General features: G+C 42.6%; 1 protein-coding gene across 1 annotated transcript in view; it reads left to right on the top strand.

The window, feature by feature from the left end:
• Nucleotides 1–18,553, top strand: part of LOC126259930 (uncharacterized) — a 47,873-nt gene that overhangs the window by 20,213 nt on the left and 9,107 nt on the right. The window contains exons 4-5 of the mRNA XM_049957022.1: nt 2,960–2,995; nt 13,267–13,393. Coding sequence (XP_049812979.1) covers nt 2,960–2,995; nt 13,267–13,393 — 163 coding nt within the window. The remainder of the gene's footprint in view (nt 1–2,959; nt 2,996–13,266; nt 13,394–18,553) is intronic.

Below are 18,553 nucleotides of genomic sequence, written 5' to 3'. Positions count from 1 at the left end.
GTGCCAAAACCACAGCACCTGGTCTATGGGGCAGTGGAAGAATGTCGTTTAATCGGAGGAGTCTTGCTTCACACTGTTTCCAACTTTTGGCCAAGTTTATGCCCCAAGTGCGAAACACGGATGGCATTAGGTGATGGTTTGGGCAGCCATATCGCGATATCTTATGAGGCCAATGGGTACTTTGCAAGGTCGCTTTACTTACAAAGATTACGTGATCATTTTGGCTTATCAAGTCCATCCTATAGTGCAATGTCTGTATGCCAATGATGACGCTGCGTTCCAAGGCAACGGGGCCCCTGTTCACACAGCTTGCATCATGCAAGACTGCTGTTGTAACCACAAGGATGAATTGTAGCATCTCCTCTGGACATCACAATCACCAGACTGCATTGTCATTGAACCTTTGTGGTCTACTTTGGAGAGAAGCGTGATCCCTATTCACCCCCATCATCGTCGTCTGAACTTGCCACTATTCTGCAGTAAGAATGGTATGAGACTCCCTTGAAAACCATGCACGACTGTATTTATCCACTCTGAGATGACTGGAAGCTATATAGAATGCAAACCGTTTTTCTTCGGCGAATTAAGCATCTTGACTTGTTGTATTGGTGGTGTTTACGTATTTTTGTTCACCTCCTATAATTGACTTATACAGGTATGCACGAGATTGTAAGTAGGCTGTTTAGGTATTATGTCGGTAACGCCACGTGGCGCTCTGCATGAAAATCACTGACTGTGCTGTGTGCAGCCTGTGGCTGATTTTCATTGTTGGAATATTTACTATTGTAGTGTAGGACAGTTGGATGTGAACAGCGCGTAGCGTTGCGCAGTTGGAGGTGAGCCGCCAGCAGTGGTGGATGTGGCTAGAGAGACGGCAGAGTTTTGAAAGCGGATGATCAGGACGTGTGTCCGTCAGAGAAAGGAAATTGGTAAGACTGGATGTCATGAACTTATATATATATAATGACTTTTGAAGACTATTAAGGTAAATACATTGTTTGTTCTCCATCAAAATCTTTCATTTGCTAACTATACCTATCAGTAGTTAGTGCCTTCGTAGTTAGAATCTTTTATTTAGCTGGCAGTATTAGCGCTCGCTGTATTGCAGTAGTCCGAGTAACGAAGATTTTGTGCGGTAAGTGATTCATGTAAGGTATATGTTATTATTAGTCAGGGCCATTCTTTTGTAGGGATTTTTGAAAGTCAGATTGCGTTGAGCTAAAAATATTGTGTGTCAATTTAGTGACGATCAGAATATGTAAAGAGAGAAATGTCTGAGTACGTTCAGTTTTGCTCAGCTGTTTGAAAATCAAATAACGTAAAGGTTTTCCAGCAGTGTCATTTATAAATTTTTCCAAGGGGATGTTTCAAAGTGTATCTCATAATACAGATGTAACTTAGTGTCGAGAGCTTTTATAAACATCGGCAGCGACTACTACGGTAATGGAATTTTACCTACTCCTCGGATCTATTTCAATCTTTATATCTCGATCTACAGTCCCCAAGCGTTATTATGGTACGTGGCGGAGGCTGCCTTGTGTACCACTGCTCTTCCCTCGCTCTCGTTTCCTGTTCCAGTTACGAATGGTTCGTTAAAGAACTATTTTTGGTAAGCATCTGTATGAGCTCGAATATCTCTACTTTTACCTTCGTGGTCTTTTCACGAGTTATAGGAAGGAGGATGCAATGTTTTGGTTCATTCTTTCACAAATACACGCCCTCAAACTAACAATAAACCACGCCACGATGCACAGCTTTTTTGTAGCTTCTGTCACAGCAGTTGGCTAAGCGTTTCTCAGACGATTTCGTGCCCACTTATTGAACCTGTATCGGAGAGCACTGGTCTTCTTTAGATCTGCTGTATTTCCTATGTCAGTCGTATACGGTACTAATCCAGTACTGACGAGCAATATTCAAACATTGGGCAAGCGAGGGTTTTCTAAGTCAACTCAATTGTGAGTGCACCACACTTCCTGAGGATTCTTCCATTTAATCTCAGTGTGGCACTGCCTTACCTGCGAATAGTTTTATGTGATCGTTCCCCCATAAATTGCTTCGTAGATATACATCCAGACATTTAACGGATATCACTGCTTCAATGACTGGTCTGCAACGTGCAATCGGAAAATACTGGGGCTTACTACGTAATTAAGCACATTTGTTTGTGTTGAGCCTCAACGACAATCTCTGTCATCTTCCGTTTCGATGCCTTAATGATTTCAAACTGTGTGGACAAATGACTTTTATCTGTTTACGTATTTAACAAATAAAAATAAAAACAACTTTTAAATAACTTATTTCTTGACCTAAACACAACTGTGCCCATCTTTATAACCGTTCAAAAATGTTTTTTTGGTTCCCACCAGACTGAGAATCAGAGTCCTAAGTGAAAAGAGATCATGTCTTCAGTGAATCAAACATATTTGTACCAACTAGGATAAAACGTCACACTGAAGCAGAGTTAGGTATGTTTACTGGCACATTTTTGTTCTTTATCCTATACTTTCACCCACGACAGTTTCCGCTGTTAATTATGATTCCACTACATTCCATTACCTTTATTCTAGTTTTCTTGATGGGTGTCTTACAATTGTTCTCTAAGACACTATCCATTTCGTTCAACCGGCCCTCCCATTCCTTTGTGTTCTTTGCCACAATTAGAATGCCATCAGGAGATCTTTGTAACTCGAAACACAAGGATCCCTGAATATATATAGAGGAATAGTATTTTTTCCCTGTGAACCCGAAGAATCCATCGTTTAAAAGTTTTTGCTGGGCGTTAGTAAGTCTACTACACTAAATAGTTTGCCTAATATTTAAGATTTATATTTTTTCAAAAGTGTTAATATTATCGTATACATACAATTTTTGTAGCAATATTATTGTGCTTCAGTAGTTCGTAAGGTATCAACTGGATTAAGGAGTCAATGGTAAATGTCATTGTTCTTTCTGATTTCAGTGTTTTATCGGCTGCATGATGAAGGCCGTTCATGTGGTAAGTCCTGTTGCTGCGCTCGCGCCAGGGGAATTTGCGCTTAGGCCGCTCATGTTGAGTTAAAATCAGTTGACTGACTAGTTTAGCTATCTGGCAATTTGACACTCTTTCAATAAAAGTCACCGCTTTAACATAACATTTTGTTACCTAGGTTGAACCCGAACTCCACCGAAAAAATTTCTAGACTTGTTCAGGGATGTTTTCTGTATATTTTGGTACAAGGGACCCTTGACTAGAGTGCGTCGCTAATCCCCATTTATGTTCGAATCTGTATTACATTGAGAGTAGAGGGTGTGATTTTATTACTTTCCATATACAATCTACATGCATACTCAGTGAATCACACTTAATTTTCTGGCACATTTAGAGGACAGACTTTGAGGACAGGTTCCTTCTACCAAACAAGAAAGAAATGTTTAGTAAACATATGCTCTATAAGACATACCTTAAGAGGTTTGAGCAATTGTTAATCTTCGATAGGTGTGAAACACATTTCTTCTACTGCAAGCTCTTTACTTTCCGCATTTTGGGAGGAAGTAGTATGAAACAAAATGAGAAAAATTTCACTGGGAGAGATGTCTTTCACAGCAGCCAAGATGAACAAGTGCTCACATCTCTACACGTATAAATTTTAGTGTCCCCATTTATCAGAATTCTAATTCTTGTTTTGTTATAAGTAAAGTCTGTGAAGGGAATTTAGTTAGACCATGCATATGCACAACAGTGTAAATGTCGATGGTATGCGCTGTGTGTCGCGAATTGAAACAAATTTGTTTCCATTCAATCACACTACTTACTGTTGAGAACAGTAATGCCCACTTTACATTATATGTAAATTAAAGGTAAGGGGGGAGAAAAGAAGGCAAACAGAACAGATTTTTGATGTCAGCTGCATGGAGGCATTAAGTGGAATCAGCAGCGACAAGTGAAAATGTGCGCCGGACGTGCATTCGAACTCGGGGTCTCCCGCTTATTAGGCAGTTGCGTTTTTTTTTTTTTTTTTTTAATCGTCATCAGTGGGCTTCGAACTTTTTTTCCATTTTGTTCGGTATTGTTCGTTGCGTTTGGTCTGGTCGGACGTCACAAGACATCAGTTCAAGTTCATCGTTGATTCCTTTACTCAGTTTTTTTTTTTTTTTTTTTTTTTATTACAGAGGGCGAGCAACCCTCTGACCGAATATGCTGAGCTACCGTGTCGGCCGTTAATCACAGCGCCACCCAGACAAGGTTCTCACCATGGCTATGCACACTATGTCGGCACGCTTTTCGGCCGACCCAACGCTATCTAGCCACAGTCCCTGTCCATGTTCTCCACGCTCACTGCTCAGAGATTGGTTCAAATGGCTCTGAGCACTATGGGACTTAACAGCTATGGTCATCAGCCCCCTAGAACTAAGAACTACTTAAACCTAACTAACCTAAGGACATCACACAACACCCAGTCATCACGAGGCAGAGAAAATCCCTGACCCCGCCGGGAATCGAACCCGGGAACCCGGGCGTGGGAAGCGCGAACGCTACCGCACGACCACGAGCTGCGGACGCTCAGAGATTCCCTGTGGTGATTGGACGTACGCAATGATACAGGGCAGTATGGTTAGGTTTGCCCGCCCGACTAGCCGAGCGGTATAGCGCGCTGCTTCCCAAGCGGGAAGGGGTGCTGGTCCCCGACACGAATCTGCCCGGTGGATTAACGTCGGGGTCCGCTATGCTGGCCAGTCTGTGGATGGTTTTTAAGGCAACCTACCTCGGCGAATGCACGTTGGTTCTCCTTATTTTGCCTCACTTACACTGTGTCGGCGATCGTTGCGCAAACACCGTTTCCACGTATGCGTAGGCCATAATTATTCTACCACGCAAACACCCAACCGCGCAATAACCCTGGGTTCGATGTGGGGCGGTGGTTGGGTGGGTGGGCTCTGTGGCCTGTTGTGGGGTTGTGAACCACTGAGGGCTACGAGGGGACGAAGCCTCTCAGTCGTTTCTAGATCCCCGATTTAATACATACATAGAAGGGACGGTTCACTGATTAAGAGTTGGCCGATGTCACACTGTCTATGGGTCAACTGGATGAAACGGAAGAACAGCACATCGACCTTATACTCAGCGGCGGCAAAAGCGTCACATTTGTTTCGCATCTCTACGTGGGCTCCTACTAGAACTTGGATCATCCCGTGGCAGAACTGTACGAGATATACGAGAACACGTTATCTGGAACAGAATGTATTACACACCATTTCTGACAATCGTGCCACCAGTTGTCAGTCTCTTACACGAGCTCTTGACGCAACCTGAACATATGACTGGAGCTAGATTGTTTCCAAACAAGACACAGCTCACATCATCGTCATTTGGACCGCTGTTCAGATATTTTGAGGCAATACAAATTAAAAAATAAATAGAGGCAAGAAATCAAGAGAAACGTAATTACTCCTTAACGAGCTACCGGACGCCACAGGCTTCTTATAGCAAAATACTCAGAATATATTCCTGAACAACATCCGAAATTTTACGCAGGCCTGATTTAATTCTTTATTCACTGATAGTACTCAATGTTTCGTTTGTATTGTCTGCTATGTATTTATGTCCTATCGTCAGTGATTAACCTTTTCATTGTAAAAATTTTAAGCACAATCAGTAGGATGGAAAGAAACGATCAATCACTGTAAGTAACTGCCAAGGTTTTCTCAACAAAGTTGTCTCTCTGTGTGTTAAAGGAATCCACCCACCTCGAATAGACCCTTGACTCTAAGATAATCCACAATTCATAAGTCTTGATCGTGTCTGCATTCCCCTCTGAGCAGAGTATACATTCTTGGTGACGTTTACAAACTTACGTCACAGAGACGCCCCCGGAGCCCCATTTGCAGTTAGAGGCAACTGGTGTCCTGCAGCAGGTCAGATGTAGACTGCGACTATGCCAGCGTCAACGTAGAGTGGGCTCAATGATAGAAGAAACAGAAGGGCTTTACAAAGGAAACGAAAATCAAATACCGTGTAGCTTTTTTTTTTGAAACGGAAATTAGAGAAGGGTCAACAACTTCTTCTATTACTTTTGCTTTATTGTCGAGGAAAAAAAAAGTTCGAGTCTCGGTCCGGCACACAGTTTTAATCTGCCAGGAAGTTTCACTTTATTATAATTCATGAAATACATATTTCACTGCTCTTGATTTTTGTTGCTGGTGGACACTACTTTTGGCATCACCAGTTATTTTGATGCCCAAATAGCCGAAATCATCTACTACTATTTGACGTCTAACTATCTGCTCTAATTCCGTCAGAGCCATCTTATTTATTTCAGCTGAACTGAATTTCAGTCCTGTGTTCGAGGTGTCTTGTAGCCGTCATACATGAAATACTAGACAGTAAAGCAAAACAGCGCAAGTTATTGTAGCACGTAATATAATGTACGCTGACGATGAGCGCGGGGCTCAATACCGGACCGAAACAACAACAATGTAAAAAGCAAGCAGCCTTTTTCTTGTCTATGCATACAAATAATGTCATTTATCAAATGAATTAACCTTATTTTACCTCTTTAGATGTTCATATCACAAACTCTTTTCAAGAGACTATCCATTCCTTTCAACTGCTTTGCCAAGTCCCTTGCCGTCTCTGATAGAATTAAACACCGTTTGTAAACCTTAAACTGTTTATTTCTTCTCCTTGAACTATCCAAATTTCTCGTTGGTTTCCTTTACTACTTGCTCATTCTTCAGACTGAATAACATCTGGCAAAGGCTACCACGCTGTCTCACTGCCTTCGCGGCTAATGCTTCCCTTTCACGTCTTTCGATTCTTCTGGTTTCTTTCTGCACGAGCCATATATAACTTTTGGCTCCATGTATTTTATCCCTACTACCTCCAGAATTTCCAAGACTGTGTCCAATCAACATTTTCAAAAGCTTTCTCTAAATCTACAATGCTATAAAATTAGGTTTGCCTTCTTTCAGGCTTTCTCCTCAGATAAGTCTTAGAGTCAGCATCTGTTGCGTATTCCTAAATTTCCCCGGAACCCAAAATGATCTTCCCGAACGTCGACTTCAGCTAGTTTCCCATTTTTCTGATCAAAATTTGCGTCAGTGTTTTACAAGTATGATTCATTAAACTTAGGGTTCGGCAATATTCATACCTGACAGCACCTGCCTTCTTCGGAATTGGTATTATTACATTCTTCTTGAAGTCTGAGGATGTTTCTTCTTCTTCTTCTGCCTATCCATTAATGGAAGTTGGTGACCACGCGATTTATCTTTATTCTATGATCCGAAGTTTGTAGTAGTTGGTCTGCACTTGGTAATCTTGTCTACTACTTTGTTACATAACCAAAATATTCCTCTTCGTCCTTTTCTTCTTTCAACCCCAATCTTGCCTTTTTCATCTGGAGAGGTGTATATTTGCTCTTCCACACGATGTGTCCTAAGTATACAGTATTTATTCTTTTTAATGCTGCTCACGTTTCTCGCTGTTTGCTTAATCGTAGTAACACTTGGATGTTAGTTATTCTCAATGTAGAAGGTATTTTAAGCATTCTGCGCTGAAAGCAGATTTCAAATGCCTTTATCATCTTTACTTTTGGCGTATGTTAGTGTGCATCCTTCAGAAATGTGTGCAAGTACCGATCTAATTTTCTGGAATTTTATGATAGCATTACTGAAGTTTTCTTAGCGGTATTTTATCTCTGCTCTTCACAGAACCACATTCCAAGGTACTTAAACTTGTCCACTCTTCTAATTACGGAGCCATTGAATCGTAGATCTGCATTTGTGAAGGCGTTGTGCTGAATTGGGACAATTATAAACGCGTGTTTTTAGTGTTAATATTCAGATGTAGATTCGTGTCGTTATCTCCTACTACGTTGACGAATCACTGAAGATCATTTGACTTATTAGCAATCAGCACAGTATCATCAGCATAGTGAATGTTGTTGATGAAGACTCCATTAACCTTTGCACCATTTTCTAAATCACAATGTGCTTCCTGAGATATACTCTCTGAGTAAAAAACTGAATAACAAACGTGACATAACGCACGCTTGCCGTACCCTCTACAGAATTAACTAAGTTGATGACCTTTCTTTATACAGCGAATGTCTTTCTCGTCTATACCCATTCTTTTGAGAATTTTCGTAAATTTATGATGTTGTACTCAATCAAAATCTTGTTCGTAATCAATTCAAGAAAGGCTCACACTTTTATCCTGAACATAGCACTTTTCCACTTGAACTTGTACTGCAACTAATGCTTCTCTTGCGCCTAAACATTTCACACACCTTTCAAATAACCTTTGATGAATGACATTCAGAAATATTTTCAGAAAATAGCTCATAGACATTAGTCTATGAACTCAAATATTAGAGCATTCGCCTTTCTTGGCAAGGAAATTATAGATGATACGGCATTGAGATTAGGAGCAATGAAAAGTTTGCTAAAAATGTTTGTATTAGACCCCTATACCTCTTCACCAAGAAGTCCAATAAGTGCAAATGGAATTTCATGAGGTACTGTGGATTCATTGTTTTAACAGTTTCGTGTGGCTTTATCGGTTGCTTTTTTCATAACTGAAGGTCCTGTTACCTTATCGTTCGTAGAAATCTCAGCGTTTCGTTTGTTATTTGGAAAGAGGTTCCTGATACTGTCTTCCAATATCTCTTTCTTCTCTGTCTCATCAGGAACTATTTTATAATTTTTGTTGGCTACCGAAGAGACGTTTCTTATTCCATATTGTAGCTTTTTATATAATTTAAAAACATCATGTGGAACTTGCAAGCTTTCAGTGTCTTCATATCCGAGATGCCACCATTTATATTCTGTTGTTCTGATTGCCGACCACGTAAGTTTCTAAAAATTATTGTAATCAATTAGATCTGTCTGGGTTTGCCTTCGGCGTTCACCCATCAATGAAAGAATTTCATCAGGCATCCATTTCCTTTTAAAACCCTTTTTTCACATCCTAGTGTCTCTTAAGCAGTTGTTATCATAATGTTTTCATCTCTTCTTATACTTTGATATAGTTATCTTGATCAATCAGGGAGGTCTTTGTTGTCACTATTTTACTGTTGATATATATGATCACTTGATTTATCAATTCAGGCTGTTTCAGTTTTTCATCAGCTACTCTCATAGGTTTGGGCAACAGCCTTACCGCAGTGGATACACCGGTTCCCGTGAGCTCACCGAAGTTAAGCGCTGTTGGGCGGGGCCGGCACTTGGATGGGTGACCATCCAGCCGCCATGCACTGTTGCCATTTTTCGGGGTGCACGCAGCCTCGTTATGCCAACTGAGGAGCAACTCGACCGAATAGTAGCGGCTTAGGTCAAGAATACCATCCTAACGACCGGGAGAGCGGTGTGCTGACCCCACGCCCCTCGCCTCCTCCACTAAGGATGACACGGCGCTCGGATGGTCCCGGTAGGCCACTGGTGGCCTGAAGATGGAGTGCTTACTGTCCTAGGTTTAGCTGTTTTTTTCTGTTTTACGAGTTTTGTTTTTAGAGAAACTAACTGTAGAGTATGGCCAGATGGATAATCTGCTCTGGAATAAATGGGTGGTCTGGTGACTCAGGTTCCAAAACGCTTATCGATTAAAATATAGTCTGTCTAGTTGCGAATAACGTTACCTTGCTGTCTACCGTAGATTTCCATGTATAGCTATATGGCACAAGCATCCTCGTGGTAATTTGAACAAATTATCAGCGAATTTCATGTTTTGTTCCTGGCACAATTGTATTGGGTGGTTAACTTTCTCGTTTCATGTTCCTAAACCAAAAGATTCCTTTTTCCAGTTTGGCTATGAGGTCTCCCATTATTTTCCAGTATGGCTATGAGCTCTCCTAATATTATATTAATTTCATATTAAGGGTAAGTACTTTCTTTATTTGGTCATAGAATGAGTCCACTTCTTGCTCATGAGTATCAGCATTGGTGCTAAGCTTGAATGATGTTGATGTTCACTGGACTGGCACTCAGCTTTAAAAAGACAGTTTTATCGGAATATGGGATAAAATCTTTAATACTCTGGGAAATACACTCTGAGACTATGAGGCACTAAGCCGTTTATTTTCATGGATCACATTTGCTAGTTTTCTCACTTCATATATACTTCGAATATTTCATGTTCTAACTCTGATTTTCACTCCTTATATTCGTCTTTAACGTGGACCCACTCAAAACTGCCCTCCTCGAGTGCCTGTTGAGGAATGATTTGGGGACGTTTAGCGGTGAATGTACCCATGTGGTTCTCCAGGAGGTTTGTCACGTGATATTCCATTGTTTGCCCCCAACATGTCATCCACTCCTGCCTGACATGGAGACAGACGTTGTCAGCAACCTTCGACCGTGGATCAGACGCTGGTGTGCCTTTTGCTCAGTGGGAGGCATTTTATTTCCCTTCTATCAGTCATATCTGGGAGGCATTCCCTTCTCGCTCTAGCCACGACCCAGGGACTCACCCTCTAGGCTACAGGTTTCCGTGTTGTTGAAACAGCAAGCAGCTGCCCCCCCCCCCCCCCCCCCCGCATTACTCTTTGCATACACTAACCATCGTGTATCTTTTGAAAATCTCTGTGAGTAGTCGATAAGTTTAGAGATGATATTTTATTTCCCGCACTTTCTGCACTTAAGCATTGTTGTAGTAGTTATCAGGGGGCTCTAACAGAGAAATAATGGGGCTGTGGTGTACAGACGGTAAGGATAATTAGAAAGTAATATTTTTCAAAGTTGCTGAGTTATTTGTATAATTTGGTGCGTAATTCTGTGTTAAAGAATATTGATCAGTAAATGTCCTGATGTTAAGGTAAAAGAGTTTGGGCTTGATAAGTCAGCGTCATGATCGGGTGCATAGTGATTGTGGAACGGGGAAATTTGAAGAGGAGTAAGCTAGATTCAGTACCAACTGGCTAGTTCACCGGTAAGGTGTGGGGAGTGCTTTTAACCTGTCTCATATATCTTACATGAAAGACTGAATAGTTTTGTCATGGCTTGCTTATAAAAGGATCTCAGGAATTCAGAAAGAATACCGTCTTCTCCAAGGGCTTGTTTCGACTTACGTCTTTTAGAGGCCTCTCAAATTCTCCTCAAAGTATTTTATCTCCCATTTCATCTCCATTTCCTTCCTTTGCTCTTTCTGTAATAATGTCTTCAAATTTGTTTCCGTTATATAGGGTGATTCCGTGATGATGTTACAAACGATCAGGGATTATGTATAAGGATAAATGTGTCAAGTTTGAGGTAAAGTACTCTAGTCCGGAAACGCCGGAGCCGAACGCTGTAAGCGGAAATCTACTCCACTTCCGCCATAACCTCGCACAGGGGTCAAACCAAGGGCCCGAACATCTGCACCTTAGTCATGACGTATAGAATTCTCCCTGTTGATGGACTAGTAACGATGTACATAATTTGGAGTCGAGAGACCGAAAATCCTAAGTCTGCGGTACAGTAATAATGAATTCCATTTACCTGTTTCACAAACTGTAAAATTTACAACAGATGTTCAAAATGGACTCCGCCTACCGTCAGTGAAGGCATGGCATCGCTGTACAAAGTTCTGCCATACCAATCCTAATACCCCAGTGTTGCAGGCAGCGAGAATTCTTACCAGGAGTCCCTCTTCATTCTCGACATTAGTCTCGTACACAAGACTTTTCACATGGCCCCACATGGAGAAATTAAGTGACGTCCTCTGCCTATCCACTTTTCGGGGCACGGCTAATTCGAGTGTTCACGAATTCTTAGACCAAAATGGAATGTGCCTCGATCACGTAGTACGGTATCCGTTCACGCGTAACAAGTCCGATATTTTCCAGGAACCTGAGAGTTATGTCTCTCATTGATGCTTCATACACTAGTGCATTTTAGCGGGGACAAGGAAGAAACTGACCATTTACATTGTAACTGAATATGCCTACACGTTGACGGATAATCTGTGTTGATGGCTCTTGATAACTTTAGCGTAGATATTCTCATCGATCGAACCATGGTTATTGCAAGTCATGAGCGTGCCATCTGTGATTAAAGAGGCCTCGTTCGTGAAATGTACATGCGCAATAGATGATCGACTGCAAGGCTCCTAAAGACTCGTTGACTGAATACAACACGAAGTTCGAAGTCAGCAGGATTCAAAGCATGCACTCTCTGTTGATGGTATCCTCAATACTCGCCACATAATGCTGCGAAACATTCATTAGTAATGCAGCTGATAGATTGGTGACTGCAAGCACGTCATCCACTCGAGCAAGCACTGCATCGTCTAAGTTGGGAGCCCGTGTAGTTCGTCGAACGGCTCGATCGTCGTACTGTGCCCTCATTCACTTAATCGTTGGAAAGTCGCTCGATTCTCCGCTGCTTCCATTTGTTTGTCCACATACGAAAATCATGTCTCCAAGTTCCGCCATAGCCTGCAACTCCATTTGATTCGGGCTGAACGACGTTAGTACGTCAACGAACTTGCAACATGCAGCAGGTGAAAAATAATTCCGCATCTTGTTTTAAAATTGAAATAAATGATTGCAGCTTTATTATAAGCTGCATTAAGAAGTATCCTTCTTTATTTGTTGATAGTGACTAGTGTCGGACACCTGCGTCTGTCCTTTTACTGTGGTTGAGTCGGCCATAGTGCTGCTCTGACCATTACTGCAGGGGCAGTTTTTGTGCATTGGCTTTCGCTTGAATTGTTACGCTTACTAAATGGATGATTTGGTCCTGGACATAGGTGGTCAAAACTAATCACCATCAGGAAATAAAAGAAATCTCTTCTTAATGCAACTTATGACGTAGCTAGAACGATTTATTTCAGTTATTACGTCAAGTAGTAAACACAGACTGTGTTCTGCTATGGCACATACATTGCACACCAGGACTGTTCATATCAGTACATAGTATGCCAACCTCTACATTTCAGTGTTCGTCGGGACTGACTACAAACTTGGCAACAGCAGTACTGGTAAATGTATTCATTCCCCTATCACAGGTATTAGAACATTTTCGGTTGGGACCCAGTCGTTTGCGGGCCAGGGTCCATTGCCTCAAATTGATACATTTACTCTTCCACAGCGTACCTGAAAGTTTGTAACATCATCAAGGAATCACACTGTAAAGACCGTCTACGTTGTCCTTCCGTCTGTCAGCTTTCCCTCCTTTGTCTAGTATCAGCTTGCCATTGGAGCACCTTAATATTCATATAGGTACTTCTCCTTTCCCCAAAGGTCTCTTTGAGTTCCCTACTTGCTGCGTTGTCACTTATCACTGTAAAATTCTTTACGTTATGTTTGTTTTCAGCTCAACTCTGATGGCGAATACGACGTGGATCTTCTGAAGGAATACATCAATCACTGTCCTGAGCTAATGAAGGACCAGCAGAAGAAAGCAGCTGCGATCGAAGTCGCCGAAAGCTGCGCTGGGAAAGGTACGAACCATGTCTCATACGTTACTCTTTGTATCTTCTTCTGAGTCTATTACCGCTCGTTCCTCACAGGAAACTGTTTTAGGAAACTCTCTCGTGGCCCATCGTGTTTTGCTGTAACATTATCGGCAAATGTGCCTGTAAGAATCAAGTCGGAAAATCATAATCGCCTGAAAAAAAAAAAAAATACAGTTACGTCATTCGGTATTGGTTTGACGAAATAGTTCACGTGTGAACGGCCGGAAGTCAGTGTCCAGTAGGTATAATATTTCAGCAAGCGTCCACCTTGATATAATCAGGTGCACTGATGAAATGACCGCTTGTCTGTTTGTTTTCGCACCTTTCAGTCTCCTTCAGGGAGTTGCACGTTGTTCTTTACAGTCTTCTGAAGTACTGGGTACAAAGTCTGGCCTTTATTAAGTTACGTTGCATGCATGTGTACTAATTTGGAATTTTCTTTTCGTTTCGAATTTTAAGGGACTATTGGGTTATGGGTGGACTAATCTCCCAATTGAGAATAGGGGGGGTGGGGGGATTTGGAACAACTCCAGTAGTCACCTTTTGTCCGAGGGAGGCCTCCGTAAACCCTAGTAGGAATTGCTGGAGTTACCACATATTTCGTTCTCTACCGTCATACTGATCGCTGTTCTCGGGGCGACCTTTGAGATCGCCCACGGGAGGGGCTCCGCGTTGACTTGTGTCGCCTTTACTGCTCCGATGTCGACTACCTTGGGCGGAACTTCGGCTGGTCCGCTTGGGTCGTCTGCGTCTGCGTGTCCGGCTATTGTTGTCCATGGTGGCCCTCGGTTTTTGAGGACGCAAGTTTGGTTATGTGCTCGACATAGTGTACTTCTCGCGACTCAGTTGCAGCCACCCGTGGTAGGTTTGCAGCAGCAGGTGGCAGGTAGCTTCCGTCTTGGCGTGGAATGTCGTTCTGAATCTGGTCTGTGCCTCTTACAGGGCAGCGTCGACCACGGCGTACCAGTTCCTTCCCAACTCCTCCCTCCAACACGTTACTGCATCCTACATTCGCTTGCTGGTGGCATCTCAGCTGTTCCTGCGCCTGTGCCTGCCCCCGAAGTCAGTTCTTTGTACGGTATTTCCTTCCTCTTCGTAATCTGACTAATTGCAGTTTCCTAGCACTTACTAAGTAAGGTTGTCATCTTGGCACCACAGTATCATATCGCGCCGTTGAATGAGCATAAACAAAATGGGGCAGCCCTTTGATGAAGTGAAGTACCGTAGAATTAGCCGTTTCCTCAATTGAAAAGTAAAAAATGCTGCCACAATCGACGCTAGATGAAAATGTATGGAAACAACGCGCCATCGTGTGACACAGTGGTTAGATGCGGCAGCTGGTTCCAGTGAGGTCAAACAAGTCTGTATGACGGGGATCACAAGAGAAGAGCCGGCCGGAGTGGCCGAGCGGTTAAAGGCGCTACAGTCTGGAACCGCACGACCTCTACGGTCGCAGGTTCGAATCCTGCCTCGGGCATGGATGTGTGTGATGTCCTTAGGTTAGTTAGGTTTAAGTAGTTCTAAGTTCTAGGGGACTTATGACCACAGCAGTTGAGTCCCATAGTGCTCAGAGCCATTTGAACAAGAGAAGAGGAGCCCCTAGTGTTTGAAGACCACCTTATCACAATCGAAGCTATAGTGGATAATGAGAATATAATGTTCATAGAACAGTTTACAACATCTTGCACGCATTCGGAACATTACAGAGATCGCCGGATGCTGGGTTCCGCGATAGCTCATGCCCACTGAAAAGGCCAGCTGAACCGATGACGCAGCGAAAATGTCGCAGCTGTGTCAGGCCGATCCAGATGACTTCTTTCGTCATCGAAACCGTTGGGGGGGGGAGGGGGGGGGGGAAGTGCTGTGTGCACCATTTCGACCCCGAGACAGAGGAACAAAGCAAGCTGTGAGAACATTTAGAATCCTTAGCACCGAAATGGCGAAGACGCAGCCACCATCGGGCAAGGTGCTGCTGCGTTCTTAGGGCTGCCGTGGTGTGTTGCTAACAGATTATTCTCGTAAGAGGCAAACCGTCAAAGACATGTAATAGTGGCATATCCTGACGAAGTTAGAGGAGGCTCACTGGAAGCTATAAGGTTTATTGGCTTCACGGCAAAGCCCGTGCTCATTCTGCACAGGACACAGTCCAATGTGCTGCTTCTTGGGGCTACCAGATTTTGCCTCACACTCACGTATTGTCCAGACATGACACCCAGTGGACTCTTCCTCGTACGACGAAAATGTTGCGTGGTAGGCATTTACAGAATGACAACGAAGTGGAAACTTCCTAAAAGCCAAGATGCAGACTGATACATACAAGGTTGAAGAGTCGACATGTAGATTACGAATAAACTTCATCATCAAGTTTCCTGAGGTGAAAATTAAAACTTTAGGATTATTCCTCGTGTGTGCCACACCGGTACTCGAACTCCGTCATCGGTCTACGAGCTCGGGCAGTGCACTTCCAGATATCTGCCCCATCACTCCTTTTAAGCATCCAGTTCCCTGCTACTTCTCTACTTCCCTTCCAACCTCTGTCCTGAATAACGTGTCTCAGCAGCTGAGGCTGGACTCACATTCGAAACAATCTTTGTGCAAACTCCACATCCAGAGATCTTTAATTGGTTTACTATAGTTTCCCTGAATCATGTAAAAAGAATTATGGGTTACTATTGAAGTAGAAATCTGCATGATGATGAAACAGCATCACCGAACCAGTAGTGAGTTGGTACACATTATGTATGGCAAATTGAAGGTGATGGAAGAAAATGAAGGAAAGGGAAGAAATTGATGAAATCAGCTGCATCGGGAATTTATGCAGAATCAGCAGCGACGAGTGAATATGTGTGCTCCATGTGCTGGACCGGGATTCGTATATTCGTATCCCGGATCTCCTGCTAACTAGGTAGCTGCGTTAACCACTGCGCCCTCCGGCCACGGTGTTCATTCCAAGTGCGCAGACTGTCGCGACACTCTCCCGGGCCGACTCTCATTCCCGCCAAGAGCCACCTATACGCAGTCCCCTTCCATGTCCAACATGCTCGCTAACTTTAGATTCCTGCTGGAGGCCGAACGATGTTGCGCAATCGTACTGAAGGTCAAATCAATTGTATGAACGTGTTGTATCTATTCTTTAGACTTGTCTGAAAGAACAGACACTACGCATTCGTACAGATGTGCTACACGTGGCACATGGATAAACTGCCGCTGTTTAATACCGTTAGGTTTGTGTTAGCGTTGTGGCTGATTGTTGAGACATCGACGGTCTAAAGACCAACTTGACTCTCTTGTTCTACGCGTACTGCTCCGACTAATGTTGATTAGGGTTTGTATTCAACAGCCATTTCATCTTATTTCGCGCACACACTGCCTGAGTGTTCACTTCCTGTGACGTTAACTTGCCAACTACGGTTGGGCGATTAATTGCTGTTAATTGTTTAATCGTAATTATTCTGTTAATGGATTATGGATATAACGATATTTCTTTGCAGTTAATTAATGTTACACAATCGTACACCCTTAAAATTATTTACTTAAAGTTTTCCTTTTTTGTTTGATGTTTGTTGTGTGTTAACTTGTTGTATAGGTATAGCTTTACGGACTCTTCCCTAGCCGGCCGCGGTGGCCGTGCGGTTCTACGCGCTGCAGTCCGGAACCGCGCAACTGCTACGGTCGCAGGTTCGAATCCTGCCTCGGGCATGGATGTGTGTGATGTCCTTAGGTTCGTTAAGTTTAAGTAGTTCTAAGTTCTAGGGGACTGATGACCTAAGATGTTAAGTCCCATAGTGCTCAGAGCCATTTTTGAACTCTTCCCTAGTATTCTTTGCATAACGTTCGCATAAGGCGGAACATTTCATGCCGATTGTGTTCTGTTCACGGATGTTGCCAACATCAGAGATCTAACAGTAGTTGCTCTTATATAGCATGTCATAGTCTTCTGTTGTGTGTGTCTATTGAGAAATAAAAGTAACACGTGTGTTCGAACCTGAACGTCTCTGTGACGTGCTGTCAACAGACCTTGTTACATGTGTCGTTTATTATACCATAATTGCTAATTGGTACGTTGCGCTCGAACCAGAGAGTAATCAAAGCAGGACGGAAATAAGTAAACATTCACCCTCCCATGTAGTCTCACCACACGGCAGCAGTGTTATTTACCCTCTTCTGCCCGCCCGCCTTTCAGGCAGGCGGAATTACTTCTGTAACCTAGCTTTATTATTGTGGTACACTTTCCAACGTGCAGATTGCCGCTAAAATAAAATTATGGGACTAAGAAAAACAAGTGGAGTACTGAAACATTTTGAAGAAGGTGATAAAGGCTGATGTAAATATAAGTTGTGATTCAAGTCCCTGAATGTTTAGGAAATATAATGCATCCGATGAATAACTTGAAAATTAACAATGCGACTGTAAAAGACAATCATGTACTTCAGTACCCCAGTTACCATTACCCTATAAAGTTCAGAAAACGATAGTTAACAGGTAAATGAATTTACTAAGTCCAACAATCGAGGAATGGAACTATGATAACACCGATTCTCTTAGAACAAGCTTTCTAATCATAAAAAGTAAGTTTAGGGCAATGATTTATAGAAATAAATAAACCGCAACATAACAACTAATCGAATAATCGATTTCAGGGTACAATCAGTCGATACGATTAACTGCTTCATTAAAATAATCGAAAAAACAATTATTTACTATTAATTGCCCACTCCTAATGCCAACCAGATAGCTACTACTCGAATAACAATGGCTTCGCTTACACGTTTTTCACAGCACTAACACCACTATTGACGGCTGGAAGGCAGCCTTCTTTCAGAACAAATTCCCCTTGCTTTGTGCTACTCTGATGATGCAGATGATGTCATATCGACACCTTGAGAAGCGATCGTCAGTAGCGGAAGGTGACTGGACTGGATGATGTAACGACTGCAAAAAATAACGTGTTTCTTGAACAGAAAAGCGTTTTTGTCGAGAGCTCTATGTTATTCTACACCTTTGTTCCAAAGGTAGGGCCCCCAAATTGACTGTCATTTGCAAGGTCGGTACTTCGACCATTCTCATTCCTATCTCTTTGCTACACAGAGTGGCACCGCAGTCTTCGGACACAGAAGGAGCAGTGGAATTTCTGCATAAGCAGGC

The sequence above is a fragment of the Schistocerca nitens genome, chromosome 5 (assembly GCF_023898315.1).
Source record: "Schistocerca nitens isolate TAMUIC-IGC-003100 chromosome 5, iqSchNite1.1, whole genome shotgun sequence".
NCBI classification, from domain to species: Eukaryota; Metazoa; Arthropoda; class Insecta; order Orthoptera; family Acrididae; genus Schistocerca; species Schistocerca nitens.
Note: the sequence above shows the minus strand (reverse complement) of the source record. Positions and strands in the feature narration are given on the sequence as shown.